This window comes from Trachypithecus francoisi, unplaced genomic scaffold (assembly GCF_009764315.1).
Source record: "Trachypithecus francoisi isolate TF-2019V2 unplaced genomic scaffold, Tfra_2.0 Lachesis_group4, whole genome shotgun sequence".
Classification (NCBI taxonomy): domain Eukaryota; kingdom Metazoa; phylum Chordata; class Mammalia; order Primates; family Cercopithecidae; genus Trachypithecus; species Trachypithecus francoisi.
The window spans coordinates 1,633,931-1,652,623 of NW_022681469.1; the positions used below are offsets into that span (position 1 = coordinate 1,633,931).

At 54.4% G+C, this 18,693-nt stretch overlaps 1 protein-coding gene across 2 annotated transcripts in view; it reads left to right on the forward strand.

Annotated features, from left to right (window-relative positions):
• PTPRN2 (protein tyrosine phosphatase receptor type N2) overlaps positions 1 to 18,693 on the forward strand; it is a 981,520-nt gene that overhangs the window by 863,394 nt on the left and 99,433 nt on the right. For both annotated transcript variants that reach the window (XM_033192278.1, XM_033192279.1), the window contains one exon: positions 7,610 to 7,804. In XM_033192278.1, the coding sequence (XP_033048169.1) occupies positions 7,610 to 7,804 (195 nt within the window). The remainder of the gene's footprint in view (positions 1 to 7,609; positions 7,805 to 18,693) is intronic.

The window sequence follows — 18,693 nt, forward strand, 5'->3', positions numbered from 1 at the left end:
GTCATGCTAATGCCACAAGGTCTTACTCGTCTTTACAAACTCAAGGTCGCCAAGCTGCACACACTGGGCCGCTGTGGCTGAAGGCGCGTCGTCCCAGATCATAAACAGAGCCATCTTCACGATTGTCAGGCTGAGTCTGGATCTTAAATAGAAGATTTTTCTTTGAGTGAAGTGGCTGGAAGGATTGGACCTTCTGTCTGGCCAAGATCTGTTTGCCAAAAACGTGTCAGTGCCCCCAGGCCGGGCTGTGCGGGGGAGGCCCTTGGACCCCTGCAAGTGGGTGCCGTCTAGGAGCAGGTCTCGGGCTTCCTGTGTGGGCACCACTGCCGGTTAACACCTTCAGCAGACGCGTGTGGCCTACAGGCCTCACTCTGGGGTGTTCACTGTCTGACCAGGAGAGTTTTGTTCTGGGTGAGGATGCACCCTTTGTGTTCACTGAGGATTATGAATCAGGGAAATTTCAAAACATGATGGGGCTGGCCTCCAGCTTTCTCTCACAGGAGGCTCATGTTGTTGATTTTGCTTTTATAAATTACCTTTTGCTCAAATAAAATGCTCCCGAGATCATAGCTCTGTATTTTTGGGGGCGTCGGGGGACAGGGTCTTGCTCTGTCACCAGAGTTGGAGTGCGTTGGTGTGATCATAGCTCACAGCAGCCTCACCCTCCTGAGCTCAAGGGATCCTCCTGCCTCAGCCTCTCAAGTAGCTGGGAGTACAGGTGCGTGCCACCACACCTAGCTAAGTTTTATTTTTAGAGATGGGGCCTCACTATGTTGCCCAGGCTGGTCTCAAACTCCTGGGCTCAAGGGATCCTCCCACCTCGGCTTCCCAAAGTGCTGGGATTACAGGCGTGAGCCACCGCGCCCAACTACAGCTCTGTATTTTAAACTCACTGCACTTAGAGTGTTGGCAGTGGCGATGGCCATTTCTGTCGCTGGCTGACAGGAGTCCCCACTCTGTGCCTCGGCCCCCACAGAAGTCTGATGATGAACGCAGGCAGCATAGGCAGTGGCTGCTCTTGTCTGATGGCAGTTCTGGTGTGATGGCAGCTGATGCTGTAAACTTCAACTGAGGTTTGAAAGAAGTGTGTGTGCCATGCTGCCCCGTCGGCCATCGCCTCAGCGATCAGCAAGCTCACGCTTCCATTGAGCACCGTGGACGTGACCGCATTTTCAGGTGCTACCTTTCAATGAAGAGTGAGGAGTGTGGCCCCCTCCACCGCTGTGGCCAGTCACTTTCTAGTCTTGGGAGGGGAAAAACAGCTCGCAGTGCTATCTTCAGTGAGCCCGTGCTGGCAGGCTTGCTTGGAGGGTTAGTCACCTCCTGCAGGGTGGAAATGTCCCAAATTATTACCTATAGTGATTTCAAATGCCGTGAGGTTTGTCTCCTTGGCCCTGGCTGGACCATTACTAAGTCAAGTAGCATTCTACATTTTTTATTCCATTCTAGTAAGAAGTGTGTTTTTCCTTACAAAATTTTTAAATTTTAAGGTAAAGGACCGAGAATGGACAGACTATAGAATTTCCATTATGAATTTGGAAACTATAATCAGCCTAAAGGACCAGTGAATGAGACCACATGGGATGCCCCTCAGAGCTTTCCCCAGCAAGCCACGAGGCAGCATCCAGGCTCCTTCCCGGCTTCCCCCACATCTGGAGATTCCCAAGAGTGTCCAGGAAAGGGTGGAGAGGGAGGGGCCGGTCCCCACTGTGAGGAGCTCTGGCAGGTAGCCCGGAAAGGGTCTGCACAGCGAGGGGAAGGAATGCTGGCAGGGGCAGGCCACAGTGAGCAGGAGAGGCGGCAGCCAAATGCCCCAGCCCCCGTCCTTGGTGGGGGCTGGCCCGACCCTGTTTCCCGTGAGGGCAGCGGACTGGCGCATTTCCAGCTCCCTTGTGAGGAATTTCTGTTTCTGTCTCCAGTAGATAGATGTGGCTTTCTTGTGTTTATCGCCAAGGGAGACACCAGGAGTTGGGCCTGCAGCCACGTCTTCTGGGGGGCACGTGCAGGACAACCGACAGCCAGTGCCGCTGGGGCTCTGGGGTTTAACCTGTCAGCTTGATGTCATCATGGTTTCCACGTGTACAGCCCTTGTTCGGTGACCTCCTCGCGGGGCTGATGCGTTGCTCGCCCTGTACCACCCGTACCATACCTGCAGGGAATTGCCGCTGCCCAGGTAGCTTCTTCCCAGCCTGGGCTGTGGTCGGTGGTGGAGCTCGGGCTCCAGAAAGTGGCCTTGCAGCCAAGCAGAATGTGGCAAAAGCAGTGCTTTGTGGATGTCCTGAGATGTAGCGTGAGGCAGCACACCCTCCAGTCGGCCCCACGACAGCCATACTGACTTAGCAACAGCTGGATTGAATGAGGTGTGAACTTCTGACTGAACCGTGCTGCATAGATGTGGCTGAGCCGTAAGGTCAGGTGGGCGGTGGATGCAATGCCTTCCCTTCAGACCCTGCATGCACAAGAAGCACACAGTTGACAGTGTTACTTCCAGCTTGTAGACATCAGGTACATCCCATGTCCAAAACGGAGGCTCGCCGTGGAAAAGTACATTCTGAGAGCGGTCGCGGTGCAGATTCAGAGCCCTCTGCCAGCAGCACTGCCCACCCAGGAGGCCGTAGGGAGTGGCGGCCCCTTCTCTCCTCCTCCTCCTCCTTGCTCGCCCCGTGGAAGCTCTTCCACACCTCCAGGCCCGGTGCCTGCTCTCCTCTCCCTGTCTCTGCAAGTGCCACTGCGGCCTAGACTTGGGGCCTGAGCCTCTCCTGCCTGAAGCCTTCTTTGACCTCAAGTTCAGGGAGAGTCCCCTCCTCCTTGCCCCACAGCACGCCTTCCCACGAACACCCAACACGTGCTGTCGCCGTCATTTCCGTCGCTTCTTGTGGTCACTCGTGTCCAGCTCCGGGTGGCCTGGGGGTGCTCAGGGGTCAGGACCCGGCGAGTCTGACCCAGCCTGGCTCAGCCTGGTATTCCTGGCACCCTGTGCAGTGCTGACTCAGCAAGGGACCATAGCAAACCCGATTTTGAATAAACTAATAATCATCGTAGTAGGAACAGCAAATAATCACCTGGTGTGTGCCAGGCACAGGTCCAAAGCCTCAGTCTAAGCAAGTTTTCTTATTTAATCCTCCCAACGGTGAAGTCGGGACCGTTATCACGACTTCACAGATGGGGAAACTGAGGCACACAGAGATTAGGGTTTCCCCAAGGTCACACAGTCAGTAAGACCTGAAGCCCAGATTCAAAATCAGGCCCTCTGACTGCAGGCGCTATGAATGGATGAATCAGTGATTGCCCTGGATGTCAAGGAAAAGAACCAAAGTGGGGTCTGTTTTTGCAGTTCTCATCCTGTTTCTCTGAAGACGTACATGTTTTCTGAGTCCTGGTTTCTAGGAGGCGTCCATCATGACACCATGGTGGCCCACTTGCCTGTGTCTTGGGACAGCTTTGTGGAGGTGCAGAGACTCTCCTAAGTGGCAGGTTCCCCCGGAGCCTTCAGAAAAACCTGCACTGGTGACTTGAGGGAAACATGGCTGGTGCCTCCGGGGAGCCGCGTCCTGCCCATCGTAGTGTCCAGGGAAGTAGGACGTGTCTCTCACCTGCCCCCAGGCTCAGGGGCAGCATGAGGTGCTTCAGCCCCAGCAACCTCCTCCACCCAGGACCCGGCTTCCCCACCACCCCATTCCTCCCTGCAGGCCATTGCCGGCCTTATCACTGCTCAGATGTTTGCCTGAGCCACTTGCTGCATAGAAACTTGGTAGCGGTCAGTTCAGAGCGGAGCAGCACCTGGCGAGAGCACCCACTCCCATTCGTAGGCAGAAGCCGGCAGGGAGAGGACTTTCGTCCAAGGGCAGCGTCCCCGGCCACGCGTTGCTTTGCTGCGGGGACGCCCTTCTCCCGCAACAGCGTCTTCTCCTGCACAGGCGAAGAGCTGCTGCCACGTGTCTCCAACCTTCTAGACCAAGCTTTCAGGGGCTTCCTCTCTGCCAGGGACATTTTTCTTGGATCTTTATCGCAGTTTCCCTCCTTTGAAAAAGTTAAAACCTTCAAGAAGACCTTGTGCTCCGCAGTGACGTGAGACCGCTGAGGAGAGCTGCAGATCCCCACTGAGCGGCACCGAGCCCTGGGTCTCCCTCACTGTGCACCAACACTGAGCCACCCGGCACTGAGCCACCCGACACTGAGCCACCCAGCACTGAGCTACCCCCCGGAGGAGGTGATGTCGGCTTGTCCAGCTTTAAATTCTGCAATTTTGGCCTGGCTCAGTGGTCACACCTGTAATCCCAGCACTTTGCGAGGCCAAGGCGGGTGGATCACCTGAGGTCAGGAGTTCAAGACCAGTCTGGCCAATGTGGTGAAACCCTGTCTCTACTAAAAATACAAAAATTAGCCGGGTGTGGTGGTGCGTGCCTGTAATCCCAGCTACTCAGGAGGCTAAGGCAGCAGAATCGCCTGAACCTGCGAGGCGGAGGTTGCAGTGAGCTGAGATTACACCACTGCACTCCAGCCTGGGCGATAGAGCCAAACCGTCTGAAAAATAAATAAATAAATAAATAAATTCTGTAACTTCTTCAGAAATATCTTTACACTTGCCAAGCCATCAAGAGTTTGGCTCTGGCTGAGACAATGGCCTTAACTTTTATTCACTAATACTTCTCTCTTCCTCACTACTGCTTGAGGCTTTCTCTGTAGCCGCCTCCATGCTAAGCACTGACTGTACAGGAAACCGTTTTAATCTTCACAGTAACTATAGGATTACCTCTATTTATAAAGTGAAAAAAATAGGCTTAGAGACCTTAAGAGGTTTTCCCAAGGACACGTGAAAAGCTTGCGGTTGTTTGCTATTGTTGACTTGGGGAGAAAAAGAAATAAAAACGGAAGTTTGTGGTGGAGCAGGGACCCCAGTCCTGGACTGTGGGGGCTCTTGGTGGCTCCGCCCTCCGTGCACTCAGGAAAGAACAGAGCTCAGACCTCACTGTAGCTCTCCCATGGGTGGCAAGTCACAGGATGGGCATGGAACTAGCTTGATTTTTTATTTTTAAGTGAGTAAATCTCCAGTGTTTCAAATCCTCTTCCCCAGAGGGTCACATTCTCGGACCCTCTGGGTTTCCTGAGCCACAGCTGTTCTCATGCTTTGGTTGGATGTTATTTTTCTGGAGAAATTGTGTGAAGACACAGAAGTTACTTCAGAAACACTTTTCAGTGTGCTTTTCCCACGCCAAGCAAACTTCATGTGCACAGTTGAGACATACATGAGATGTGTACTTGGGTTGGTTACTGGTATCATCTACCTTGTTAAAATTATCCCTTGTCAGGCAGATCACCTCAGGTCAGGAGTTTGAGACCAGCCTGGCCAATATGGTGAAACCCCATTCTACTAAAAATATAAAAATTAGCCAGGCATGGTGGCAGGCACCTGTTATCCCAGCTAATCAAGAGGGTGAGGCAGGAGAATCACTTGAACCCAGAAGGTGGAGGTTGCAGTGAGCTGAGATCGTGCCTCTCCACTCCAGCCTGGGAGACAGAGTGAGGCTCTGTATCAAAAACAATAAAATAAATAAATAAATAAATAAATATCCTTTGTGGTTTTTTGTTTGTTTATTTTTGAGATTCTGAGAAAACTTGGGTGGATTTTTTTAAACACACTCACTATTTTAAAACGGTCTATAAACTAACAAGTACTTGAAGATGTAGGGGAAAGAAGGAACTGGAACTCTCCCTTTTGTTAGAGACCCCTGACCCTCACCAGAGGCCCTTGGTAAAGTCCACCTTCCCCTGTGCATCTCTGCCCAGGTCCCCGCGGTCATCCCCCCTATTCCTGCAGCCACCCTCCCCCTGTCCCCGCGGTCACCCCCCCCCGCCGTCCCCACGGTCATCCTCCCCGTCCCCACAGTCATCCTTCCTGTCCCCATGGTCATTCTCCCTGTCCCCAGCTGCTCTTACAGGGGCTGCAGGTTCATGGAGAGTGGGGGCCGCAGGGCCCCTTCCCACAGCACCTGTATCTCGCTATGAGCCCGAAGCAGAGAGCCCGGGAACATGAATTGCTCATCCCAGAGAGCCAGGTGGAGGGAAATATTTTCTAGATGGTGTGGTGTCAGCGGGCTTGGCAGACATCTTTAAAGCCAAGGAAGCCGGCAGCCCGGGGTGAAAGGAGGCTGGACACGTGGAGTGTTTCCTGAGCTTTGGCGGTTGCCCTGGGGAGTGCAAGGCCTTTGACACACACCGCTGGGGGGTGCGAGTGGGTGGCTCGGCCTCCCCCGGACGCCACCAAAATGAAACCAAGGCAGCAGCAGCCCACAAGGCTCCCTGGAGCCTTTCTTTTTCCCATGAATGCATTTTCACCTCTTCTGTTGAGCTCCATTCTCTTACAAACTTTTTCTGGGTATCATTTCGTTTTGCAGACTCAGGGTACAGGTATATTTTCACCAGGCAAAAGGATGGGATATCCTAACACAGTGGTTAGAACAGTTTCAAAACAAGATTGTTGGTCAGACGTCGGGGGCACGCAGGCTGCACCCCGAAGGTGAGCGGCAGCAGCAGGGTCCTGGTGTGTCCTGAGCACCTGAGGCTGTGTGGCCGTGTCCTGACTGCAGGCAGGTTCCGCACGGCCGGGCAGGTGCTCCGGGTGCCCAATGCGTGTGTGGCTGAGCATTGCCTGGGGAAGGAGGGTCGAAGACTCTGCAGTGATCCCACGGAAGCTATCTTGGGGTGTACTGTTGAGAGTTTCTTTAAATCCGGGCACTTCTGCTTTGGTGTCTACACAGCAGTATGGGCCTCTCTCGCTCCCCCATGCCTTCCATCTCCTGTGCGGCTCCGTTTGCCTTCTCTTGCCTGGGCTCTTGGACATTGCTCTGGAGAGAGAAAGAAACGTCAGAATGAGACTTTTTTTTCTGCAAACAGTTCGATTGTGGTACCAGTTTCTGTATCTCAGTCCCAGTGCAAAACCCCCCTGGCCTCCCCTGTGGCTTATATTCTAATAGAATGAGAAGCCACCCAACGAAGGCTACTGTGGCTTTATTCCAGAATATTCCATATTGATGATAGAGGAGAATGCAGTGCATGCTTTCTTGAATCTATAGGAGTGTGTGTTTGTGGTGTGGTGTGTGCAGTGTGTGTGTGTCTGTGCTGTGTGTGTGTGGTGTGTGTGGGGTGTGTGTGTCTGTGATGTGTGTGGTGTGCGTGTGGTGTATGTGTATGTGTCTGTGATGTGTGGTGTGTGTGTGTGGCATGTGTGTCTGTGATGTGGGGTGTGTATGTGGTGTATGTGTGTGTATGTATGTGATGCATGTGTCTGATGTGTCTGGTGTGTGTGATGTGTGTATGTGTGTGTGTATGTGTGTTTGTGATATGTGTTTGTATTCTCAGATTTTGAGAGCAAGGCCTGTATCTCCTCTCCTGCACAAGCCTGAAGCCTTCTCGGGGTGCTGTGCTGGGAGCGTCCTTTGGAGTGCGTTGACCATCATGTTGCACTGGCCCGCCCGGGGGTAAACTCTTGCCTGCCTGAACCTTGGATCTTAGCACGAGAAGGGGTTGGTGCCATTTGGGTGCCATGCCCTCATCCTGCTGGATGTCCCCAGTGCCACTAACCCCCTGCTGTGCCTCCCTCGTCCTGCAGGAGCTGTGCCGCCAGCGTATGGCCACGCGGCCACCAGACCGACCGGAGGGCCCGCACACGTCCCGCATCAGCAGCGTCTCGTCCCAGTTCAGCGACGGGCCGATGCCCAGCCCCTCTGCACGCAGCAGCGCCTCATCCTGGTCCGAGGAGCCCGTGCAGTCCAACATGGACATCTCCACTGGCCACATGATCCTGGTAAGCCCTGCCTTTGCACTCCCTGCTGCACCAGCACCAGGGCCCTCCTTCCTCGGCCCCTGCAACACCCAGCGTCTGTGCCCGCTGACCCTCGGGGACGGGGCCATGATGGCTGCACCCTGCCCGCTGCAGAGGGTGACAGGCAGGCAGGGCACTGTCTGCAGGGAGTCTTCTTAATTTAGATAAACAAGAGTATTTACTTCTTGAGATCTTTGCTATGCTTCTGCCTGGAACGTGCAGCCCCCACGCACTCTCCCTGGTATGTAAGAGTGAGCACCCACTATTTAGTTTTCAGTGGAATATACGTCTGTTAGCGCCTACCATGTGCGCTGCCGTTTTGGGTCTCTGACTCGGAAGCAGTGGCTGTCTCCTTGGCACTCAAGGCCAGCAAGCATCGTTTGGGTAAATAAATGTCACCGCTATGACAGCGAGGCGGGAGGAGGTGCGGGCTGGGTGCTCAGCTCTTCGCAGGAGCCTTCCTGATGGCACCAGCATAGGAGGTCACGGTGATGCGGCTTCAGCGGCCTTTTCCAGGGTCCTCGCTGGAGTGATCACATGTGGAGTGGCCGTGCATTGCCACTCCATACATAACAAATATCCAGGTGTTAGTAGGAGAGCTGTCGATAGCTTAGCACATCCTGCTGGCTGCCTCCTGGGTCTCCGGGCTGCAGGCGTCATCCCGGTGGGTGACCGTGCCTGGCTGTGCTGTTTCCCACACTGGAGACGGAGTCTCTGGGGTAAAAGGGCAGAGCCTGTTTCGCTGCTTGACTGAAGCAGCAGCTGCACTTGCTGGTCAGGGAAACATTCCTCACCATACCGTTAAGTTCCCAGGTCTCAGGATGGACCCTGTAAGTTGATGTTAAAAGCTTACTTTTCTAAAAACTATTTTTGCCTAATGAGTTAGTAATAGTATAGACTGGTGGATCTGGACCACAAAGAGTCAGAAAACCATGTTTTCACTAAAAAGCCTCATTGCAGAGCTTGGAGATCAAGGCTAGAGGCTTCCCGGCCCAGCTGACACTGCAGGGACAGACAGCTCTGATGGCGGGTGGGAAACACTCAGTTCTAGACCCACTTGGACCAGACGTTTGGGGAAACTGAGGAACGCAGCAGACTTCTCCCTGGATAACTTAAAATGAGGTAAAGCAACAGTCAGGAAGTCTGGCTTTCCCGGTCAGTGAGCTGAGCAGGGCACATCCTTTCCCATCACTCCCTGGGGTGAGCCCACGAAGCCAGACCACCCGCCGGAAGTGCTCTCCCTGCAGGCTTGGTGGGGACAGAGAGTGAACGCGATATGTTCACACCCTGAACAGACAGCTCATGGCTCGTGGAGTTCACTCGGCAACCCTGTCATCCACTTTGGTGGAACTTCCTCCCTTGGTGGATTGTGGTTTTGTTACTTTAGATCTGACTTTTCTGAGGCTGTTTTGACATTTGTCCCTTTTAGAAAAGGAGCAGAGACCAGGAGTTCCTATTTGTGATAAGGTTTGGTATTGGGGTCAAACACATCAGCCAAAGACATTCATCTGACAGGTTAGCCAAGAGGAGAGCCGCTTAGCGAGCTCCCATTGTGTTCTCATATTTCCACATTTCAAGGTGCTTGAGTAACAATTTGATGATATCTCAAGCCCGATCGGTACCTGAAAATACTGTATTTCTCAGAGAATTGCGTTTGGCATTCACATATGTCATGGCAGATCTGAAAGCAAACATGCGGGTTCATTTCCGCTGGAATGCCTGAACCGCAAGGACACTCAGCCTCCACCTGGCGGAAACCCTGCAAAGCCTGACTCCAGGCACCCTGTTGGGGGGTCATCGAGGGCCACAGACCGTGACATGGGCCTGTTTGTCAACGTGCCTCACCACGGCCCACAGCTGCAGGGCCGAAACGAGAAACACACTCAGGCCAAGTATGAGTCCGGCTGACTTAGACTCTGTGCGTACAGACTGTAAACCCAGGGAAACTGGATCTTCCTCATCAACCAATGAGGAAGATGTTTTGAAAGTGAATGTTACCGAGATATTTCCCTGACTCCACAATGCCAGCAGGTGCTGGAGGGAGTCGGGGTGGGTGTGGGGAGCGGCGGGCATCGTGCGGAGTCGGGGTGGGTGTGGGGAGCGGCGGGCGTCGTGCGGAGTCGGGGTGGGTGTGGGGAGCGGCGGGCGTCGTGCGGAGTCGGGGTGGGTGTGGGGAGCGGCGGGCGTCGTGTGGGGAGTGGCGGGCATCGTGTGGAGTTCAGCAACCAAGTGAGCCAGGCATGGGCCTCGGACTCTGGCGCCTCCTCTCACCCAGCAGTTCTGGTTTTCCTTCCTCTGAGCCAACTTTACAAGTGCGTCCCTTGCCCTCTCAGCTACATGGGGTCTCCTGGTGGGCATGTCCCTGGTACAGGAGCAGAGAGGCACAGACTTGACTTGCACCACAGGTGAGCCCCAGGTAGACCTCTTCCCAGGACTCACATGGGTGGCTCAGAAACTACAGCCAATCTCAGGGGCGCTGGCCACCACCCTCCCTGGCACATGCAAGCTGTAGAAAGCACTCGCAGGCTGGTGCCACAGGAACGCACCAGAGTCGCCGACCTTCTGACTCATCACAGCTACAAGGCAGCCAGTTCTGTGGTGATCCAGCAGCCCAGCCCTCTGTGTGCAAAGGCTCGTTTCCGTCAGATGCCAACACGGTGACCCCACCGCCCCTCACCTGAGGATGGCAGGACGGTCAGATAAGCCATACAGAGTCCCAGCGAATCCGAGGACCGGCTGTTCCTGACGTGCAGCCGCTCCCAGGGCACGTTGGACAAAACGTGGCATCTGAACCCACGACCCAATGAAGTAAACAGCAACCATTGATGATGTCCAGAGGCCAGGCTGGGCATGAGGAGCCCCAGCAGGTGGGAGGGACTGGCTGCGCCGTCTGTGGAGCAGGCTCAGCACCAAGAGCGGAGCCTTTCTATGACAAAGGACACATGTGGGAGAGTGGAGGCTGCACACTGCCTCAGAGCCCAGACCCTCAGGCAGGGCTGGCCTGGCTATGGCCCCACAGGAAGGGCCCCCAGGCTCCGAGAGCCCCCTCCTGCCCTGGGACACTCCACCCACTGGCGCTCATGCTGCTGCTTTCTGCACAGAGGCTGGGATTCCACGCTGGAGACGTGGAGTAACAGAACTCTAGAAATGAGCACTCCCTCTAGAGAGGTGAGCACACAAAGCTCTTATAAAGGAGACGGGCCAGGCTGCGTCCCTCACGCGAGAGAATAAGGCCTCCCTGGGAGACAGGAGGCCACAGGTGCCTGCCCTGATGGTGGGACCCGTGGGGCTGTGGAGCCAGTGGATATCACCAGGAAGAGGCTGGTGTCTCAGGACTGCAGGGAGGGACTTAGTTACCTGGTCAAGGTGTCCCAGCAGGTGGAACAAGAGGGAGAGCACACGTCTCAGGGACCCCCGGGGAAGGGGCCGCATGAGAGCCTGATGGGCAGGGTCGGGGCAGGCAGGTCCTTGGGGTAGCAGCTGGGTCCCCCGCTCTGCCGTGACACCAAGTGGTCGGGTCTAGACATGGAGCACAGATTCTGGGCTCTGTCAACCAGGCGTCAGAGCTGAGACGCTTTGCTGTGGCAGGTGCCGTGTCCCAGGAGAGACCTCCAACCTCTGTCTTCTCCCCTGTGAGACAGGCTTGATGGCGGTGCCTTTCCCCTGGGGTTCCCATGAGGATATAACCGGGTGAGCGTCTGAGATGCCGCCCATCCTGAGGCCTTACACGGCCTGTGCCACAGGTGCATTGGGCTGCATAGGAAGGGGTTGTGCTGAAGGAACAGAGCCCGGCAGGGCCTTTGCTTGCTGGGGTTTGGGTCTCTGGACCTGCATTCTCTATGCCCTGCCCAGTCCCTGTCTCTGGGCTTTGATTCTGGTTTTTGTGTTGCTTTGCCTTCATTTTCTTAGAAAGGTCCTTTAAAAAATTCCAATTTTCTTCTGATAACTAAGGAGAAAGGGCCTTATCTGCAGGGAAAACCCAGCCCAGAACGTCACCTATTCCTGGAAAATAGGCCTCCCAGGCACAGGGAAGGTGCAGGCCGGAGGAGGGGGCCGTGCCCCTGCCTCGGACTGTCTGGAAGAAGCTGAGTCAAGGCTCACCTGCGGGTGAACGGAGCGCTGGGAGGAGGGAGAGGCAGGAGGGAAGCACTTCCGTCAAGAAACCAGTACATTTCTCTGGAAACGGCCGAAAGGCGACACGGAGATGCTCACTCAGAGCAAGGCTCGGGACTCTGAAAAGCAAGGATGTGACGAAGACGACTTCAGAGGACGGTTGTCAAGGCGGCTTCATGTTAATCATCTTCAGGGACGTGGCTTCTCAAGAAATCCTGTCGCATCCTTTGTAAGGTAAAGAATCATCGAGTGTTTTCAAGATCTGTTTCCCTATCCCTTTGCTTTCAGAAGGGCGACATTTCTGCCTGGCTGGCTCTGAGTGAGGAGGTGGAGAAGAGTGTCACCGTCCCGATGTGACTAATTACGCCTCAGTGGGCTGGGAGCCACCGTGTCTGCCTTTAAAGGCTAGAGAACATTCTTTGGAGAGTGGGAATGTTAAGAAAAAAGATGGCTTCACACTTCTCCATTCCACTTACAGAATATAGAACTTAAATTTGGGAAAGCTGTGCTGAGTCAGTGCTTTTAAAAATCCATCCTCATGAGTGTTGAAGATGAGCATATGGACTGTGAGTTCACTCGTCCTTGGAAGGTGTGGTGCTGACAGGAGCACCACTGTCCTAAGGCACTGACAGCACAGGAGCTGTGAATAGACCCATTTCACAGATGACGGCATTGAAACCGACACAGTGATGGAGACGTGAAAAACGAAAAGTTACAGCCTTGCAGGAAGTGACCAAAGATTTCCCATGATCACAGAAGACAGGGAAGTTCATGGATTTCGCTGAGGAGGAAGGGAGTGTTGCCAGCCTGCAGGGCCGCGCTGCACCTTCTGCAGACTTGCCTGTGGGGTTTCTGAACTCCCAGCGCGGGAAGCGTGATGCGTGTCTGTGCTGGTGACGGACAGATGCCGGCACAAGCTGTGACCTCCTCAGACCCACACGGCTTACGGCCTCTGACCCTCGGCCCTAGTACCTGCCTGCAGTCTTCCCTGGGCCCATCGTGTCTCTGCCTGTGCTCCTTGAGAGATCTCTCTCTCATTGTTCTATCCTGTTAGGCTCCAGGCTTCTTTGTTCTTAGCAATAAGTCACTGAACCAAGAGGGCCTCGCGAAACCATGCTGGGTGTTCCTGCCCAAGGCTACGAGTCGCTAGCTGCAGCAGAAAGGGGCCAGGGTCCCCTGCACCCCACGCCACCAGTGCAGGGGACTTGGCAGGCCCTTCCCTGGCCCCAAGGCCTCCACCTTCAGACCCAGTGCTCTGTATTTCTGGAAGGTTCTGTTCCGTTGTTCCCACGTGGTTGACAGGTGCAGATGGCCACTCACCTAGGATGAAGGGCACTGGGCCACCGAGAATTTCACTCTGGGGCCGTGCAGCTGGGCTGGCCATTCTCACTGTGGCTTGGGTGCTGGTGAGGCCTGATGAGTAAACCAGATCACAGGGCAAACTCACCAGTTTTGTGGGACCTGCATTCACAGGCAGAGCAGGCTGTTGCTGCTGTCTGAACGATGCCGGCTTCATGGCTCACATTTGGAGGAGCCTATTTTTGCAGGGCAGCTGTTTCTCACCGTTGAGGACTGCCTGGCATAGGCAGGACCTGCACATGGAGGGGCACATAGCCCCCCTTCCCAGCATGGCGGGTGGGGGTGTGCCCTGCTGTGATAGAGAGCCCTGCTCAGGTTTGGGAAGCCTTCACGCCACACAGGACCAGGCACGGAGCCCCGTGACCAGAGACTGCATTAAACCAGCAGGGGATGGGGCAGCTGGGGCGAGAGGCAGAGCCAGGAGAGGAGGAGTGTCCAGGTGCCAGAGTAGATGGCTCTAAAGACCCAAGACTTCCCAGCCTCACTCCTGTGGGCCTGGGGAGCTCCTTTGAGAGCCATTTACGCGTCCACCAAGTTCACAGTGAATGGGTCCAACCCACCAAGTTCGGTGCATGCTGGATGGATCTGATCCACCGAGTTCGGTGGACGGTGAATGGGTCCAACCCACTGAGTTCAGTGGACAGTGAATGGGTCCAACCCACCAAGTTTGGTGCACGCCGGATGGGTCTGACCTCCCAGTGGCTGCCGTGGCCTTTGGGCTCAGTGCAGACCTGAGTATCCGTCCTCACACCCTAACTTGCTTGAGGGGATGTTCTAGAACCTCCCGTGTCCATGAAGCCACCCAAGCTGCAGCTTCCGCTTGACACTCCTGAGACTCTCACAGGGCCTGGTACCAGTGGGACCCAGCCTCCCCTGTGCAAGGGCCTCCCCTGGGTGGGAGGACGTGGGCTGGGAACCAGGAGACCTGGGTTAGACAGGTGTCTTAGGCTGTTGTCACACTGCTATACAGAAATACTTGAGGCTGGGTAATTCATAAAGAAAAGAGGTTGAATTGGCTCAGGCTCTGTAGGCTGTACGGAAGCATGGCAGCTTCTGCTTCTGGAGAGACCTCGGAGCTTCCAGTTGTGGCGGAAGGCGAAGGGGAGCCGGGACCTCACATGGCAGGTGCAGGAGCGAGAGAACGGATGGGGAGTGCCACACACTTTTAACAACACCATTTCAGGAGACTTCACTCACTATTGTGAGGACAGCACCAAGGGGATGGTCTAAACCACCCATGAGAAACCGCCCTGTGATCCAGCCACCTCCCACCAGGCCCCACCTCCAGCCCGGGGCTGTATTTCAACATGCGATTGGCTGGGACACGGATCCAAACCACATCACAAGGCCATGCAGACGCAGCGCCTACTGTGTGCCTGGCAAACAGTTGGCGTTCAGTCAGTGGTCAGCAGGATTCCTGGTTCTGCTACTTCGGGGTTTTGGGGTACAGGCTCCACTCTCTTCCCTGAAAGGAGGGTCTTCATCTGCTAATCTCTAAACTGAGAGCAGATTTCAGCCCTCGAGTCTTGCACCTTTTTCAAAAGCAGCTTTACAGGACCTAAACTCTAAACTCGTGGTTTTCTTTGTCGTATTGTACCAAGGGGAGGGACTGGGTCCCAGCAAGTGAGTCCCAGGCTGGCGTTTGGTCTAGGACGTGCTTCATGAAGACATTACAGCCACTTGGCACCACTGTGGGGAAGGTAACCACGGCAGGGGTGCCCACCCACACCGGGACTCTGGGGCCCAGCTCCCTCCCCAGGGCCAGCCGGTGCTGCTGCGGTCATGCAATGTGTAAACAGCAGCTCCTCAGTGACGCGGCTCGCAGGAGAGGGCCCTGCATGAGTGTGTACGGCCCGGCCCCACCCTCCTAACAGCCACGTGTTCTCCTGTTATTGGACACACAGAAATCGATTGTCTCCTAGTAAGGGCAATGTAGGCAATTTTCAAATGTTTGCCACTTCCGACTACACGGACCATGTGGAACGTGTTTTTAGAAGCCAGATCCTGAGTCATCGCGGATGCTTATTGTTTATTTTTGAGAGATATTGCCGCGTTCCCTGCCATAATCTTTGCCCAGATGGTGTCCCCTTAGTGACATAGATGTGGTGCCCCTGTCTGAGGTCTCCCAGCCTTGGGTATCAGTGAATCTCTGAGCTTTGCCACTGGTGAGTGGGAAAGGCCGCATCGAAGTGGTTTTCACTTCTATTTCTCTGGCTTGCGTGAGGTTGAGCATACTTTCTGATGTTTGGGAGCCATTTATTGTTCCTTCCAAGAATGGTTTTGGACACAGTCCTCATGGCTACAAGGCCAGCAGCCTCCAAAGCCTGCTGAGTGCAAGTGTGGCACGTCCATGCAGCACCAGTCACAGGTGCCTTTACTGAAATGGACGTGGCAGTGAAACTGTTCTGCTCCTGTTCTTCTCCTCCATGTCCATCATCACAACCACAGTCACCTCTGAGAGAAGCAGTGATATCAATTAATTAGGGCAAAGTCTAGGAAGACCAGGAAGAAAGATGAAGCCCTCTGAGAGGTCCTGTCCCGTCCAGATGTGCATGGCCAGGTGGAAAAGGAGCCGGCTGGGTGGCTCCGGCCCGTGTGGTTCTTGCAGGTAGAAATTGTGCATCAGGATTGTGGCTCAGGGCAGACAGTGCTGCCTTTTTTTTTTTTTTTTTTTTTTTGAGACGGGGTTTCACTCTTGTTGACCAGGCTGGAGTGCAATGGTGCGATCTCAGCTCACTGCAACCTCTGCCTCCCAGGTTCAAGTCATTCTCCTGCCTTAGCCTTCTGAGTAGCTGGGATTACCGGCATGCACCACCACACCTGGCTAATTTTGTATTTTTAGTAGAGATGGGATTTCTCCATGTTGGTCAGGCTGGTCTCAAACTCCTGACCTCAGGTGATCTGCCCACCTCGGCCTCCCAAAGTGCTGGGATTACAAGCGTCAGCCACTGCGCCCGGCCAGAGTGCTGCTTTAATTGATGAAGCAAGAGCAGGGGCTCCTGGGAGGGACATATGCTGGCTGCATGGAGTCTGTGGACCCCCAGAGACCTGCCCTGGCCTGCTGGGGCTGCTGTGACAGTGTCCCTCAGGCCGGGCAGCTGAAATCACAGCAATGCCTTCCTCACAGCTTCGGAGGCCAGAAGTCTACAATGCAGGCATGGGCAGGGCTGGTTCCTCCTGAGGCCTCTCTCCGTGGCTAGGGCAGGTGATGTCTTTTTCCTATGTCCTCCCAGAACCTTTCCCCTGTGGGAGCACCTCCTTCTCTCTCTTCTCAGGACCTCACTCAGATTGGCCTGGGGCCCACCCCAGTGGCCTCGTTTTATCTCTATTATCTCTGTAAAGGCCCCACCTGCAAATGAGGTTACTTTGTGGGGTAACCTGGAGGGGGTCAGGGACGCAGCACACAGATTCTAGGGGACGGTTCAGCCCGTAACAGGGACCAATAACTGATCCACACCAGCACTTTCTGGTAGCTTGGAGCACATGAGAGGCCCCCGGTCTTCCATCCACAGGGGTAGCTCCAGTCTCCCCACACTGGTGAGCTGAGCATGCGGCGAGCACAATGAGGCTGGCTGGTGTCTGGGCCCTGGGCCCTCGCCCCCCACAGCCCGCACTGCCATCCACCTGCTACACAAGTTGGTGACAGACCTTCGAGGCCTGACGGAGAGGCTGGCGAGCCACTTTAGACACCACCACTTTCTAGAGCTCAACCCACACTTCCTGGCTGGAGCCTGGCCTCCTGCTCCCACCTCCTTTACTGTGGATGTGGGTGTGTCTGCAGGGGGTCCTTGGAAGGGTGCAGAGAGAGGCTGGAGGCAGCAGCAGCTGTGCAAGGAACAGGAGCTCTGTCGGGAAGCAGTCACAGCCACTGGTTTCTGGATTTCCCTGGGACGCCCGGGCCATGGGTGTGTCCCATCCAGCAGCAGCTGTGCCTTGGTCAGCAGCCGTCAAGGCTATCCCCTGCAGCCCCCACACCTCCGCCATGGTGCCCTTTGCGATGCTCTGTGGATAGTTGGGTTGTGACACAGGCAGAGAGTGTCCCTTCCATCGTCCGCCTTTATTGAGGGTGTGGAACTCTATTTTTTTTGTGGGAGGGGGAGTGATTTGACTTTTTAATTTTTAAAAATCTGATTTGCTACTTAAAATGCTAGAGCCATGCTAGTGCTTTATTTTTCCGTCTCTCCAAGTTATCCGTGTGTTGTCTTTTCTGCCTTGAGCGCTTAATGTTTAAAGGAAAAGTTCTGTTTCTGCCTTGAGCATTTGATGTTTAAAGGAAAAATTCTCTGACCCAAATCTGACCAGTCCCTGCTGCCATACCGGCCCCAGTGAGACGAGTGGCTGGGTCTGTAGGAGGAGTTTACCATCTTTAGTAGGACAGATGGTGTATTGTGTCCCAACAAACCAACCGTAAGTTGAAAATAGCATTCAGTAGTGCATTTTTGACTTAATGATATTTTCAATTCAAAAGAGGTTTATCCCCCCATGGCCCCATCGTAATCGAGGACTACCTGTATATTTATGACCTGGTTTGATTGGATGTTTGGGCTCCCGAGAAGGTGGTGATGGTCCAGAGAGTCTGCAGGAGAAAGGGGTAACCCACTGTGATGCAGGTTGGCCTTTGGCTGCCAGGACGATTGACTTAGCTAAGCAGCACCCACTGTCCCGGAGCCCTGCTTTTTAGCAGCTTTTTTGCTGTTTCTTGGCTTGGTAGACCTTCTTATAGTGTGTAAATAGGGCACGATGGAAGAAGTGGAATCAAGCATCCAACTCATACTTATTGAATTAAACTGGGTAACCAAACACTAAATTTGGTAAAAGTTAACAAGTCCACAAATTAGGAGCGCTTGAAGAGGAAGCGCTTGAAGCTGGTGCATAAAGTCAGGTTTGGAAAGGGCTCATTTGTGCAGCGTTTTCTGAGCGCCCAGTGATGGACAGAGACGTCCACAGGCTGCTCGTGAACTCACGGAAACTTCCTGAAGAAACCTGAGGCGAGGAGGTGAGACCAGAGGCCGCCTCCGTCTGGCCCGTCCAGTGACTCCTGCATCTGTAGGTTTATAGACAGCATGGGAGGAACTGAATCACAGCAGTTCAGGGCCTGGGTGGAGTTATCGGATTGTTTGTGTAAATGTGTAAACCTAACACGAGTTTAATAAAATGCAGCTTTTGAAATTCCATTAAGCTGTAGTTCCACAAGCAGTTCAGAAACGAGCTGGTGACGGGTGGGCTCTGCTTACCTCGTGTCCTCAGCACGACTCCTGGGCAGAGGACCGTGGGGATGCTGGGTGTGAAGGAGGCCATCAGTCTGGCTCCTAAGAGGCTTATAGCCAATTTGGGGCAAAAAGGGGTGAAGGGCTGGAGAAACACTAGACATTACCACATGCCAAGCTGCATTCTTTTAC